Source organism: Daucus carota, chromosome 8, assembly GCF_001625215.2.
Source record: "Daucus carota subsp. sativus chromosome 8, DH1 v3.0, whole genome shotgun sequence".
Lineage (NCBI taxonomy): Eukaryota > Viridiplantae > Streptophyta > Magnoliopsida > Apiales > Apiaceae > Daucus > Daucus carota.
Genome location: NC_030388.2, coordinates 30,719,956 through 30,732,912, shown reverse-complemented (window position 1 = coordinate 30,732,912; position 12,957 = coordinate 30,719,956). Strand labels below are relative to the sequence as shown.

Sequence of the window (12,957 nt, the reverse complement as noted above, 5' to 3'; positions counted from 1 at the left end):
TTAACTACATCAAACGATCTTTCAAATTGGTCAAGACTTTATGGTTTATGACCGCTTCTCTATGATACCAATTGTTGCTTCATTAAATTTTCATCACTTTAAGAGGTTCACTATCTGACTCTGATCGTTATGGACAAGTCCCAAGACCAAGCGCTAGACAAGCGAACCTTATTTTAACAATCGGAACAACAACAATGAAAATGGCTCCGTCTTTAGTGAGATTATATGAGCAAATGCCTGAATCAAAATATGTTCTTGCTTCAAAAATTCTTATTTAGGCAATTCAAACAATCCACATAATATTTTGATCAATTCTTCCATGTTTTAGCAGTAGCCTATTTTTGTATGCTCTATAGGTTAGATTCGTATGTAATGAGGATATTCCAAATAACTGGCCTATTTATAGTGTGAAATATCACAATATGATAAAAGAATCAATTAAAAAATCTTCAATTTTATAGTTAGGAATTTATAAACTTTTTAAGAACATAATTTTAAATTTTTATTCATTTTTATTTAATAAATTATAATCAAATCTTGGTGATTAACTATTTGCAACTTGACAACTTAAAACAAACCCTTTAAGTAATTAAATATTTTTCAATGAATAAAATCGATAAAATTTATAATTATGATTTGTGTGCTAACATTATTTTGAATCCATTCAATTTAAATTGTTATTTCTTTTGCAACACAATTTTTGTGAAGGGATATTTATAATAACGAGTCTTGGACAGTTTTTTTGTGATAATATATATATAATAAAATAAGACCAAATCTCAATTGAGTCAATTTCTAATTGTTGAAATGAATTCTATCATATATGATCAGCTAGATCTTATTTGACCAGCCCATTATGAAAAAATCATTTACAAAAAGATATGTTAGTTACATTTATATATGAAAAATCACGATTTTGCTTAAATATGCATAAACTTCCATAAGTGGACATGTGTTAAAAATGCACTCAATCGATATAACATTGATGAATCTCAAAATAAAGGTTTAAGGTTGGTATAAATGTATAAAGAACTATTAAAATTTCTTTAAATTTTTTGAGCTGTCTTTAATTAATAAGAGCCAAATGATTTATCAGCCCCGGGATATCTATAATACAGTATAGGAATTCATTGTCCGTCAGATAATAGTAAAACAATTTTAATATATCATTATTTTATATACCCGATAATTTATAAATATCAAAAACTATATTTAAATACATAAGATAAATATTATTTTCACTTATAAATAAATACTTCTCATTTATAAACATTATACTCCCTCCGTGCCAATTCTTTTGTCTTGTTTGACTTTTGTTTTCAAATTGTTCAAAGTTTGACCGGTAATTAGGAATTATTCTTACGTTGCTCAAAAAAAAAAAAAAAAAAAGGAATTATTCTTACGTGATCTTGAAAATCGAAAAAACAAATTTTAAAGTAGGATGAATGTAGATTCTAGTAATATAATTTTTATAATTTTATTTATTTGTTTAATATATGTAAATTTCAATCAAAATTTGATTAATTTGATCATAAAAAATCAAACAATACAAAAAAATTGGGACGGAGGAAGTACGTTCTTTTAAACTATATAAAAAAAAAATCCTTAATGTCAGTAGGGTCCTGGTCCACAGCCATCGATGGCTGTGGACAGGTTAATTGGCCTACACTTTTCTGGCCGTTGGATGCATATCCAGCGGCCAGGATTATAACAAAATTTTAACACGTCTAGCGGTTTTTAACCGCTAGACGGGGAAAATATGTCTAGCGCGCTAGACACATTTTCTCCGTCTAGCGGTTAAAAACCGCTAGACGTGTTAAAAAAAATGTTATAATCTGGGCCGCTGGATATTCATCCAACGGCCCAGAAACCATATGCCATTTACCGCGTCCCTGGCACTCGACTGCCAGGGACCAGCACCCATGTCGTATGCCACCCGTTCAGCTGGATGGCAATTGGCAAGACAATCTTTCCCTTTCTGTGTTTTGTGCATGTGTCTGGTAATCTTGGTCCTGGATATGGTGCAGAAAACTAGAGATCATGAAAATTCGGAAATTTCCATTGGGCTTACAGCATCCATGAGAAAATCCATCCGCGTAAATATTTAACAGACAAAACCAGCCTGGCGATTTGGAAATTAAGACGGCCCATTGGGCTTCACGTGTACAAAGTCATTCTTATCGGTTTTATAAATTTAAAGATCAGAGCAACTTGAATTAAGTTGAAATGATTGGTTATGCAAGGTGGCCGCCGATTCGATTTTTGAAATCCGATTAATCCTTATATATATTTCTTAATCAAAGTATATATGATAAATTATTAAAATTAAAATACTATATTACTTTAAATATGAATAATTATAGAGCTTATGAATATAGTAAATATATTAGTTACTAAATAGTTAATACAATAATAACTAAATATTAAATAATATTTTAATATTAAAATAAGTCCGATTTTCACTCCGATTAATCTCCGATTTCCGATTAATCCCTGAATCGGTAGCTCAACTGATTAGGTCCGATTCCCGATTTCTGTAACACTGCGTGTAACATATATTTCTCAAATTTATAATTTAGAACATGCTCTTGGCTCATGCAATTAGGGCTGAAAACGAATCCAAGTAATTTGGGTTTGAACTCGGATTCGACTCGTTAAAAACGAATATTATTCGTATTCGTCTAAGAGCGAATTCGAATCCTGTTTTATATTTCGAACGAATACCAAGTCGGATCCTACCATTCTGGTACTCGGACATATTTATTTAGAGTATTTCGACTAAACTAAGAGTACTCGAATATACATATATACTCGAATCGAATTCGTAAATCATGTATATTATTATGTATAATATACATCATAAAAATAATATTTCTATTAATATAATACTCTACAAATGATTTCATTATAGTTATAGACTTATAGTAGATAATTATTTGAGTATTCGTAATTTTTTAATTATCTTCTACGAATTCGAATACGAATATACAAAAATGAGTAATTTGGTATCCATTCGAGTCAAGCCGGATCATATACGAATATTGATATTCGAACTCGAGTCGAATCTGAACAAACTTATATAATTTTAGTTCGAATTCGGACCAAATTCGAACGAGTAATTATAAATTCGAGTCGAATCCAACCATACTGTTGTTCGTACTTATTCGACTCGTTTTCACCCCTACATGCAATATAATAACATCCTAATAGACAATAGTTATCAAAATTACACGGACTAAAACATCAATTTGACTTTGATGACAATCCTTCTACTAGTCATTTATATTTTAAAATGTAATTACTATTTTGAAATTTGGCATCAAATAAAAGGTTTGATTGTACAGTCTCAATGTAGAAAAATAATACGTACATCATATGATTCAACAAAATAAGTATAATGAAATATTTGGATCCTCGTTTATATAATGCCAATTTACTTGAATGACATTCTCATCTTTGTGGTACTCCTAGTCTCCTACGGTGATCATAAATGATTAAATGGGTATATCGAATTAAGCCCAAGATCAATTATAAATCGGTTTATTACAACCCTGCTTATTATTTATAGTTATAAATTTATAAATTGTTGATTTAACCAAGAGGGGAAGAATATAATAATAATAATTAAATTTATCAATTGAATTGTTATATTTACTGCCTAGAACACTTGTATTTATAAAATTATTTATAATTTAAATATCAAATATGCAAGACTTATACTTTAAAATTTCTCTAATTATGTGCGTAATTCAATATTTAAATATTCTGGACTACGTACATAACATCTTTCACATTCATTTATATCATAACACTCCTTCTAAATTATCTTATAATTTTTGTTGATTTCATTATTTTCCAAAAAATTGTATTTATATGTTAATTTCGTAACAATATAATATCACCAAGCTATTTTATTGCTTTTCACTTTGAAACATACTTTATTCCTTCCTTTGCATATATTCTTAGGAAACTATGAACCTGGCCAGATACATATTGGAATTTTCATATAGCTCACCTCAAAATGAGTGAATTTTTTAACTCTCATATAAAAAAATCAGGATCAAAGCCGTGGATAAAAAAATCAGCTAATTATATGACATCCATAACCTGGATTCTTATTTTAAAATCTAGAATAATATTTATATAAAACTAAAACTTTACACCCCTTAATCTATACTATACTATAATAAGCCAACATAGGTTTAATTTGTAGTCGTACAAAATTTTGGTTTGGTCATCTCCGTTGTAACTACAAGTCTATCACATGTAAACTTCTCTTGCTCTTACAACATTAAAGAATTTTATACCATTTAAATTACAAACACTTGAGATGTAGGTGGTGTTTGGCTACGGCTTTTAAGCCGACTTCTGGGCTTATAAGTTGGAAGCACTTATTTCGTACTGTTTGTGTAATAAGTCAAGAAGCACTTATAAAAAGCTAGGAATGCTAACTTTTGTTTCAGGACTTCTGCTTATTTGCCAAACACTTTAATCACTTATAAGTCTTGTGTGGCTTCTAACTTCTACTCCACTTATTTATTTTAAGCAAGAAGCACTTATTTTAAGCTCAGCCAAACGGCCCCGTAGTAGAGGATAAAAACACCACTATTATTCTTTTAAATATAATTCATATATTATATTATAATAAAACCGACATTGGTATAATTTGTAGTCATCCAAAAAATATAATCAGTTGGTAAATATAATCGGGTTAAAATCCAATTCATCAATTCTAAAATACTATTAAAATGATGTTAAAATTTAAATTATAATTAATAAATTACGAATTTTATATCCGCCCGTGCTTCGCACGGGTTAAAGGCTAGTTATAATAATTTATGGAATCAATTTCCTACCATGTGTACAAAAATAATTTGTTTTTAGGAATAAATTCCTTTTATCAACATCTTTTTTCCGGGGACTTTTCTGCCAAATTATTTCATCTGAGTTTTTACAACTAACTGTAAATATAAAACTGCCAGATTATTGAAGTGTGGGTATTATATCGGATGATCCGAACCCGAGATCCGCATAATCAAACACAGAGTCCGGCGCTACAAATTCGCCCACATTATCATCACTGCAAAACTCAAAAACGTCGTCGTAAAACTCCAAACTGAACGAGTCATAACCCGAAACAGCTTCATCAAACCTCCACAACTCACTGAGTTCACCTGACTCGGTTGAAACTCGGAACAACTCAGTGTCAGTCAGCTTGTCGTCGGAAACAGTCGCCGGAATGCCGAGTTCATCATCGGAAGCTCCGAGAAGGTAACCGAGCTCCGGCCGAGACTCGCCGGAATATGACTCATTCGCCGGAGTCGAACCGGAGATTTCTTGCTCAAAGCTCTTCATGAACGAGTCGAGATCGTGACTCGTTGTGCATATGTCCGAGTCGTCAAGGTCGTCTAGGAAATCCTCTTTAAATCTCTTTAACTCGGGCTGAGTCGACTCGGTCGGCTCGTCACGTACCCGCTTCTTGCAACTCACTGAGTCCATTTATGTATGTATGTGTGTATAAACTTAGAGAGAGATGAGAGAGAGGTGGTGTGGTGAGCAGGGAAGGGAAATGGGGAAAGTTTATATAGTGGTAAAGTGGCGCGTGGATGTTAGTCGTTTTGATTTGATTTGGAACTCTATCCATCGAGTTAAATATTTTTGGTACGGATTTGATACACATTTTTAGAATTTTTATAAAATATTACTCCGTCCGTCTCAATTTATAGGTCCATTTTGGAATAAACACGCATATTAAGAAAAAAGTTGGTTAGATAAAATCTTATCTCATGTATCATTAATTAGCGCATTGATAAGTGAGAATATAGTTGAGTTTAAAAAAATCACAATAAATATAGGGATTTAGTGCATTGAGAAATGAAAATAATGTTTGAGTTTCAAAAAAGTCACAATTAATATGTAGATAAATTTGTATTGAAAGAAGAGAAGGACAAGTGTTTTGGGACAAATTTTTTTCCAAAATGGACCTATAAATTGAGACGGAGGGAGTATTTGATAGATGTTTTAACTTTTTTTGTCAGAATAAAAATTAATATTTAAATTTTTTGTACAAAAAAATAAAATCTTTGAAAATAAGTAAAAAAGATTATATTTTATAAATTTATTACTCCCTTCGTCCCACTCAATTCTTTATATTGGCTTTGGGCACGGAGGTTGAGAAATTATATACTTATATATAATAAGCATAAGGGAGATAATTTGGTCGCATGGTCCTGTGGTCCAAAAACTTATCATCCGTTGGATCGTATATTGAACAAATAAGCACCGTTAGATTAGAACAAAATTAAATTATGTTCTATAAGAAAACTGATATCTACTTGCATGTTAATAATTTCTTTTCTGAATCCAAAACAAATTTTGTCTTTCATGTGTTTTTGGTTTTTTTTAATTCAAAATAAATATTTCTTACAAATTTTAATTGTAGAATCATATAAACCGCACCGTCACAAAATTATTTTTATCCATCGGATTGTATATTGAACAAATAAGCACATTTAGATTAGAACAAAACTAACTTCAGTTCCATAAGACAACTGATATTTACTTGCATATTTATAATTCCTTTTCTGAATCCAAAAAAAATTCTGTATTTCACGTGTTTAGATTTTCTTTAATCCAAAATAAATATTTTCTACCAATTTTATTTTTAAAATCATATAAATCGCACCGTCACAAAATTATTTTTATCTAATATATTTTAAAATTAATAAGACTGATTTATGTGAGGAACGAATACAAATTTTTTTTCTTAATCCAAAACAAATTCTACCATCTTATTGCATGTTTATGATTCATCTTCTTGATTCAAAATAAATTGTGTTTATCAATTTAATCTCGAACCATAAAAATTTTTAGAAAAATATTTAAATCACATTATAATCATTCTAATATAAAATAAATTTATAAGTATAATCCAATAGGAGTTGTCGTCACATATTGTACTTAAAATAATTTAAAATTTGATAGAAAGAATTTAATACTTTGGCATGATACATAGAATTTTAATTTATTATTTATAAATTAATTTTTTCACATCATTTAAAATATATTTAAAAAGTGTATAAATAATTAAAAAGCTCCCGTGCCTTGCACGGGCTATAAGCTAGTATGTATAAAGTAGTGGAAAAGACAAAGAAAAGTGGGTGAAGTGGTGGGACTCATTAACTATTTTAGGAAAGTTTTGTAATGTAAAAAAATGAGTGAGACGGCTTAAAAAGGAAACGATAAAAAATCCGGTGGAACGGAGGGAGTATAATACTCCCTCTGTCCCTCTCATTTCTTTACAGTTACTATTTTGGGATGTCCCTCTCATTTCTTTACGTTACCATAAATAGTAAGTTTTTCTCATCATTACACCCACTATCTTCCCCCACTATCTCATATTTAACAATAAAAACTACTATTACACCCACTACTTTCCTCCACTATCTCAAATCTATTATTAAATATTGATAGGTCCCACCACTTTACCCACTTTTCATCTAACTTTACCCATTTTCCATACATTGTCTTGGTCTCCGTGTCCCCCTCCAATGTAAACAATTGAGGGGGACGGAGGGAGTATTTGATAATTAATAAAATGTTGTATAAAAATAAGTGAAATTGAGAAAGCAGGGAATTTTTTATGTCGGCTAGTTTGGCGTGTGGATGTGATGTTGCCGTTGTGATTTGTCAGTTGAATATAATTTGTGATTTCAGGTCCGGTCAAAATCTGCGAAAGAAGATTACATAGTCAATTACGCCTCAAGAATTGTATTTCAGATTAATCGGTTAACTTACACCTAGACCTAGTTGGAAAATTTTGTTGTTCGAATGATGCTCTTGCCTTGTCCCGGGTTTTCGTTGAAAAAATCGAAGAGGGTTTAAACTATTTTAAAGATAGGATGAAGGTCTGTTTATTTAGGTCTGTTTTACTTAATTATAAAATACTAAAAAATAATTTTTGCGCCTCTCACATCGTTCCGTTCTATTTTTCTAATTTTTTAGAATTTTTCAAATTTTCTGAAATTTTTGGATGAAAAATATCAAAAATTAGAACTACCTTTTTTAGTTTCGGATATATTAGAAGCAAGTTTCAGAATCTGATTTTGTTTTATATTATTTATGAATATAGTAGCTTGAAAGTTTTAATCTGATGCGAGGGGCGTGTAGGTGGCGCCTCTCACATCGCTCCGTTCTATTTTTCTAATTTTCTAATTTTCTAGAATTTTCGGATGAAAAATATCAAAAATTAGAATTATTTTTTTTAGTTTCGGATATATTAGAAGCAAGTTTCAGATTCTGATTTTGTTTCAGATTATTTATGGAATATAGCAGCTTGAAAGTTTTAATCTGATTTTGTTTCAGATTATTTAATTATGGGAAGGAAGCACCTATAAATACTCCTATAGGTTGTAGGGTTTTGGATCATCTAAACACAAGCTACTCTCTATCAATACCACAACCCTACTTCTGTCTGGTGATAGTTCTCTTGCTCGATTTCTAACTCGGTGGTGCTTCTGCAACGATAAGTGAAGGCTGTTTATACAGTATTAAAAAAAATAAAGGTTGTTACAAACAAAGATAGTTATAAACCGCTATGTGGGAGTCGACAAATCCAAACAAGGGAGAGGAATACAGTCTTGACATGATATTGATGGATGATATCAATAAATTAACTCTCAGTGATGTATGTTTGTTGGTTATTCTTTTATAATATTTGTTTTGTTCATTGGACATATTTGTTGTTGTTAATTTTTATATGATTTAATTTGTATATCGGAAAAAATTGTTCATGCATTATCTGTTTGCTCCGTTCAAAAAACTTTTAAGTGAAGATTGTTTATACAGTATCAAAAAATAAAAGTTGTTACAAGCAAGGATAGTTATACACTGCTATCTCACGGATATAAGTTATATGTCTTTGTGCACAATCAATCCAAAAAAATTGGAGGAAGGTGACAATGTAAGAACATGATTACTTTTTTTAAAAAAACAAAAATAAAATTAAGATTTGTCGTGCTTTAAATTGTTAATTACGTGTAGAAATTTATTTCCATTTTTTCAACATGAATTATAATCCAATTTTGCAATTTTATATATTAGTATTGGTATTACATCAAGTTTTTTATAATATAAAATTTATTTTATCCTACAAATATTAATTTTTAATCATTAATATACTTTTTATAAACAGCCACAAAATTGTTGCATTCTACAAATATTAATATTGAATCATTAATATAATTTTTATAGGCCGCCGTAACGCGCGACTTCTCAACTAGTTTTATATAATTATAATATACTCTCTCCAATCTCTCTCATTTTTTTACAGTATTTTTCACGGCTCAACACGCATTTTAGGTCCTTATAAAACATAGTTTCGTAACTTATTTCTGAGAATTTTTTTTTTTGTGTATAAACATCCAAACATCAAATTTTATTCAAAAAATTAAAAAATTAAAAAATAAATTACGGAACTATAATTTCAAAGAATATTAGAATGCGTACCAAACTTTTGTCTCCAACCTAAACCACCCAGGGACACATAGGGAGTAATAGTTTCGGTTTTAAGAACTAAGTTCTTAATTGAAGTCAGTTCTCGAAATTGAATATTTTAAAATCAGTTTTTCTAGTGTGTCTATGTGCACATGCTAAGCTCAGAATTTTTGGGAGATTTTGATTGGCTCTCATATCTTAATAATGGTGGACTCCCTGCAAATACAACAACCACTCCAATCAAAACCTCCTAAACATATTAAATTCCGCGCATAGCATTTGATCATAGGCACACACTAGACAAACTCTTATAAAATTTATACTTAAAAATTGTGGAACAACGATCAATGCCGACAGATACCATGCGGTGCGGGAGTGCGTGGAGACGTGGAGTCACAGATGGCTCATGCAAGGTACTACAATTATTGAGTTAGATACACGTCTCACTTTATTGTCTGTAACGAACAATTTCATTTTATCAACAGATTTGAACATATGGACCCACCCTTATATATTACTCTAGGTCACATGGTGGCCCCAGTCGGATTGCCCGATTCCAAATCTGTGGATCCGCGGCACGCCCTAGTTTGTTCAGGAGGAAAGGTATTTAGGATAATTAGGAAAGAAATTCAAAAGAGTACTCCTGCCTATTCAAATTATGAGGTTGTTTGGGTGAGTTTAAAATAAATGTTTCTTGCTTAAAATAAAAAGATGGAGTAGAAGTTAGAAGCAAGTTAAGACTTATAAATGATTAAAGTGTTTGAGAAATAAGCAGAAGCCCTGGAACAAAAGCTAGCGTTCCCAGCTTTTTATAAGTGTTTCTTGACTTTTTACATAAACGATACGAAATAACTGCTTCTAACTTATAAACGAGAAGCCCGACTATGAAAAAAACGAGAAGCCCGACTTTTAAGCTGGAAACAAACACCCCCTATGTTTTAGTTTGTTTATATAATATGACAGGTAAATAATTGATTTTAGTTATGAGTTTAATTACATAATTTGTAAACATATATAACTTTATTATTATTATTAGAACCTACTATCTTGTCAGAGCATCAAATATGTATTTAATGATTAAACTAATAGAGCAATATATTTCTCAGCATCGAAACTTGAAAGGGGCGATATTGATTCTCTTTCAAATGTAATCTTTCGTCATATTCAATTGTATACGTTATTTTTCAGCACGTTTTTTTAAGACGGAATGTGATGATAGATGTGTTTAACATTACCATTAGAATAAACCTAAATATGTTATTCAAAATAGAAAAATAATAAACCTAAATATAAAATAAAACTTAAGAATAAATCAACCTAAAAGGATGAGGTCTATATATCATAATTTGAAAAATGGCAACCACCGATTTCTAAAATAAATTGCGGTCGTGAATCATGCAACATGTGCTACCTAACCTGCATAGACAGTACTAGGAAAGATTCCCCATCATCAAGAGACAAGTCACAAAACTACTGTGTTTGTTTAAAGAATGTAATCCCGAATTTTTTTTCCTGCTAAATCAATACTCTATTACTAATATTTTCAGAATTTCATTCTGGTTCTTATAATCTTATCAGATTACTTTATTACGGTCTTCGATTTCGATCAGGATTGTCCCCAAATTTTAATAATTAATTGAATCATCCTATTCGACAAATGATAAGAATTCTTTATATATATACATATAAATAATTCTATTAATAATACTTTCAGTGTTATATACGTTACTTTTTAACATGCTATTTGAAACTCCTTACAGTATTTTTTTTTTAATTTTTTTTCTATATAAAAGTTTGATGTTAAATATCTATTCAAAAAAAAAATATTTAAAAAATATCATAAAATTATACTTCGTAGAAATTTCAAAACATGTAAATAGTAAACATATACAATCTATTGAGATGAGGGGAGTATGATTAATTTCACTTATATTAATAGTAATTGAATTCTTTATACATATAAATAACCCAATTTAAGTCAATCATTTGTGGTCATGTCATTTAGAAAAAATATATAAAATATAACTTAGGATAGACAATATTACTCTTTGAATAAATTTCCTGAGGGTAGTCTCCGTAATTATATTTTGGGGATATGTTATCATTCCTTGCGAAACTCTTGATATTCACGCAACAGTGCGCGTGTGTCATGTGATAGATGCTAGAACAAGGGGGCGGCAGTGGAAAATCCAATCAGCCCGTCGATTTAGACAATTCTAAGTAAGATTGATTGAATTTAATAATAAAATAAACAAGAATCAGCATCAATATCTGTTGGTTTGTCCATGATGATTCATGAATGATAACTTACATAAGTCACCTTATATCTGATACAGGCTGTACAGCTATACAGGAATTTTTTGTTGCCAACTAAAAAGGGTGGGTGTGTTTGATGTGGCTTAAAAGTCCGGCTTCTGGAATTATAAGTTACTCCCTCCGTCTCTTTCATTTCTTTACACTTTTCTTTTTGGGGTGTCCCATCCAATTCTTTACATTTCAAAACTTACCAAAAATAGTCAATGGGTCCCACCACTTCTCCCCTTTTCTTTCCTTTTCACACCACTTTTACTCCACTATCTTCTTTTTATACATTAAAAATCAATGGGTCCCACCATTTCACCCACTTTTCTTTCTATTTTCCACTACTTTATTCATATTTCTTAACCTCCGTGCCCAACCCATTCGATAAGAAATGGGAGGGACGGAGGGAGTATAAGCACTTATTCATATCTTTTGGGTAAAAAGTCAGAATTCATAAAAAATTAAGTTTTTTTTTCATGACTTCTATTTAAGTTTTAATTTGTTTCACACTACTACTTCACTTTTTTACTTTAAGAAAAAGCAATTATTTTAATCTTAGCCAAACCCCTGATTAACCTGTGCTTTGTATTCAAAAAAGTACAAAAAATATTAGATATTTCAAGAATTATTTTCATTTTTTTATTTTGATTGATAATATGTAATTGATTTCACTTACATAGCCGTGTACACATTAAAAAATCAGTTATTTTATTTGAAAAACAATCCGAAATAAAATTTGGAATCCTTAGTATCTTTCAAAAATTTATATCTTCATTTGTGTTAATCTAACATATAAATTTTAATTTTAAACAGGATCTGCATCATTATTAAAATTATAAATTATTCATAGCGTAAGTTTAACGAACATTTATCAAAATAAAAATAACCATGTTCTATATTTCCTTAGCCGTCCACTAGAAAATGTTCGTTATGTCAAACAACTTGTTTCCATGCAATGTCAATTTTTATTTGGATTGGATATTTTTATGCGTTATGACCATCCTTTTTCATCGTTTGCACCATTGACTTTGGTCCAGCCAACTTGAATCACAAACAAGGTTCGTCTCATCTTAAAATAAGTTACTCATGCTTTTATTTATTAACAGAATGTCAGAATGTCACTATAAATCATTTAAAATTTATATATATTTATTTTTATAA

The 12,957-nt window shown here is 30.1% G+C and overlaps 1 protein-coding gene across 1 annotated transcript; it reads right to left on the bottom strand.

The window, feature by feature from the left end:
* Window positions 1-4,983: 4,983 nt before the first annotated feature.
* Window positions 4,984-5,499, bottom strand: LOC108198549 (uncharacterized). The gene has a single exon (XM_017366303.1). It carries the CDS (start codon window positions 5,497-5,499, stop codon window positions 4,984-4,986), a length of 516 nt encoding a protein of 171 aa, XP_017221792.1.
* Between the last annotated feature and the right edge of the window lie 7,458 nt (window positions 5,500-12,957).

Bases quoted from the DNA above. Each gene is read 5' to 3' on its own strand.
- LOC108198549 (XM_017366303.1), bottom strand. From the start codon at position 5,499: ATGGACTCAGTGAGTTGCAAGAAGCGGGTACGTGACGAGCCGACCGAG.